Source organism: Gavialis gangeticus, unplaced genomic scaffold, assembly GCF_001723915.1.
Source record: "Gavialis gangeticus isolate Ggan-Ray unplaced genomic scaffold, GavGan_comp1, whole genome shotgun sequence".
Classification (NCBI taxonomy): Eukaryota; Metazoa; Chordata; order Crocodylia; family Gavialidae; genus Gavialis; species Gavialis gangeticus.
This window is the reverse complement of record NW_017729025.1, coordinates 84,773,093-84,775,549: the sequence shown is the minus strand read 5'-3', so window position 1 is coordinate 84,775,549 and position 2,457 is coordinate 84,773,093. Positions and strand designations below refer to the sequence as shown.

Below are 2,457 nucleotides of genomic sequence, written 5' to 3'. Positions count from 1 at the left end.
GGAGGTGGTTCAAGCACCTACTCTGAACACCTTCAAGAGCAAATTAGATGCTTATCTTGCTGGGATCCTATGACCCCAGCTGACTTCCTGCCCTTTGGGCGGGGGGCTGGACTCGATGATCTTCCGAGGTCCCTTCCAGCCCTAATGTCTATGAAATCTATGAAAGTACTCCCTGCATGCCTGATACAGGGAGGTCACCACCGTCCTGCTAAAGGTGGTAATTGTAAATTGGGGCCAGAATTGCTATGAACCACCTGAACCCTGGCCGCTCAAATAGGGAGAAGGGCTGGATATCCAGAGCAAGCATCTCCCCAATGCTCTGGATGAACTCGCTCACCTTGGGAATGCGCCCCTTTCTGTCCAGCTTTCTCCCACTGGTCCTGGGTGGCCTGCCTCTGCTTTGGGGGGAAGGGAGGCTTTGGAGCAAGTGGGGGACTTCCCTTTCAGCACACTCACTACTGGTGCCAGGCTGAGCAGGAAGAAGGGCAAGGCAGTGGCACCTCCTCAGGTGGAACAGCATCACCATGGTTGAGAAGTGTCTCACGTCTTTGCCACAGCACATGTGCCTTCAGCAGTGCTGGCAGATGGCAAACCTGGGATCATCTGCCAACTCAAAATGCCCCCACACTACACTACTCCCCCGCTTCTGGATTGAGGGTGAGGAACCTGCCATTTCCCACTCCTCAGCAGGCTGAGGCTCAATGGCAGGTGGAGCTGCCTCAGCTGAGCCACTTGCCTCCACAACCTCAGACTCCTCCGAGGTGCTGCTTTCCAGAGGAGACCTGGATTTAAGGGAAACTTGAGGGGTGTGGAGCACAAACTCTGATTCCCCCTCAGTCCCCAGAATTGCTTGAGCCAGCACATTCAGCATCTATGGTTCTAGCTCCAGCTCCTCCTCTGACAGTGGGAGGCCAAAGTGTCTGAAGTAGCCCTGGATCCGAAGTGTGATCTGAAGCCTCGCACAGCCCTACTAACTGGCTGTGCTAACGTGGCTATACTAATTCCCTGCACCCAAGCTAACTTGGTATCTCTACCTGGCAAGGTGTAGACATGCTTATCTTCCTGAAACAGAAAACCCCACATCTATATCTCATATCATATAGTTTTTACTAAATGAGTGATTTTCAACCAGGGTGGTAGGGCATTCTGGGGTGCTGCAAGATCCTTTGAAGGGTGCCACAGGAAATGTGAGGAGATAAGCCGATAAAGGCAAGCTCAGTCTTCCCCTGCTTGGTGGATACACTACTCTGAAAGGAGATAAGCACTATAATAAAAAAAATTAGCTTTTGAAGTGAAGTGCCACTTAATTTACAAAAACTATAAAAGGCTGCCTTATGAGGGGTGCCTCAAATCTGAAAAGGTTAAGAACCACTGAACTAGAAGGAAGAATTTCAGTCTACAATGCAGTACAGATGATTAGTAATAAAATATACTCACTGAACATGTTATCATTATGCAGTAACTTGACTGAATAGTTGACTTATATGTTAGGTTTTTTCTCTTTCCTGACTACTTCTAATGTTATTGTTTACCCTTGTCTTTTGCATGTTGCTATTCTGCAGACAAGCTTGTCCCCTTGTTATTTGCTCACTGTTAGAATCATAAGAGCAAGGAATATCCATCGGGCTGATGTCTGTGAGTATCTCTGCTGTTCTAGAGATTTGTCATAGCTCTGTGCTTGGAATAGTAGCAGCTGTTCCCAGTTCAGTACTGTTCTCTGTTCTGCTCCAGAGAAGAATCCTTAGGGTTTGTCTATACAACAGCAGCAGCATGTCTCAGGTGGGAGAGGATGGGACGGAGGAGGGTGAAAGGCGAGAGAGGACACACGGGACTGAGCACCAGCCCAAAGATGCCTAACTGCAACCCAGCAGTATTACAGGCAGCCCAGGATGCAACAGGAGCAGCACTTGCCTGAGAAAATGATCCTTGCAGGGTGCTTCACTCACACTCTGACACCAGGTGATGCTGTTATGTTCTGTCTGTTGGAGCTTCAATCAAGCTGAAGCTGATTAGTGCTTTTACTGATGGCTATCATTTCTTTTATGGACTCCATTTTTAGCTATATTTTTTACTGGCAATCAGTAAATTTGCTGACGGTTGGCAACCCTGCTACATGGGAACACTACAGCACAGTAGGCAAAGTTGTGAATTTATAGTACGCTAGCCTTTTTACTAAGTTTCTGGTGAAGACCCTCCTAGTGCACCTTGCCTTCACTTTGAAAATGGAGTGAACTCCTTCACACTTAGTGCATGCTAAGAATTGATGCAAAATAACTAATACACTGTAAATTCACACCTTTGCCTACTATGTCTCCTCTCTCCCATTCCACCCTCCATACCTTCCCCCCTCCAAAGATTAATGTGAACCAACTCCCTAGTGTAGCTAACCTCTAAATAATTTCATTTGCTCTATGGTGTCTTAAGAATCCTAGCAAGATATTCTACTTCACTGCAGCT

General features: G+C 47.3%; 1 protein-coding gene across 1 annotated transcript in view; it reads left to right on the top strand.

The window, feature by feature from the left end:
- The window catches only part of LOC109298787 (cytosolic phospholipase A2 epsilon-like), a 45,050-nt gene that overhangs the window by 5,402 nt on the left and 37,191 nt on the right, over window positions 1-2,457 (top strand). The window contains exon 3 of the mRNA XM_019519065.1: window positions 1,563-1,635. Coding sequence (XP_019374610.1) covers window positions 1,563-1,635 — 73 coding nt within the window. The remainder of the gene's footprint in view (window positions 1-1,562; window positions 1,636-2,457) is intronic.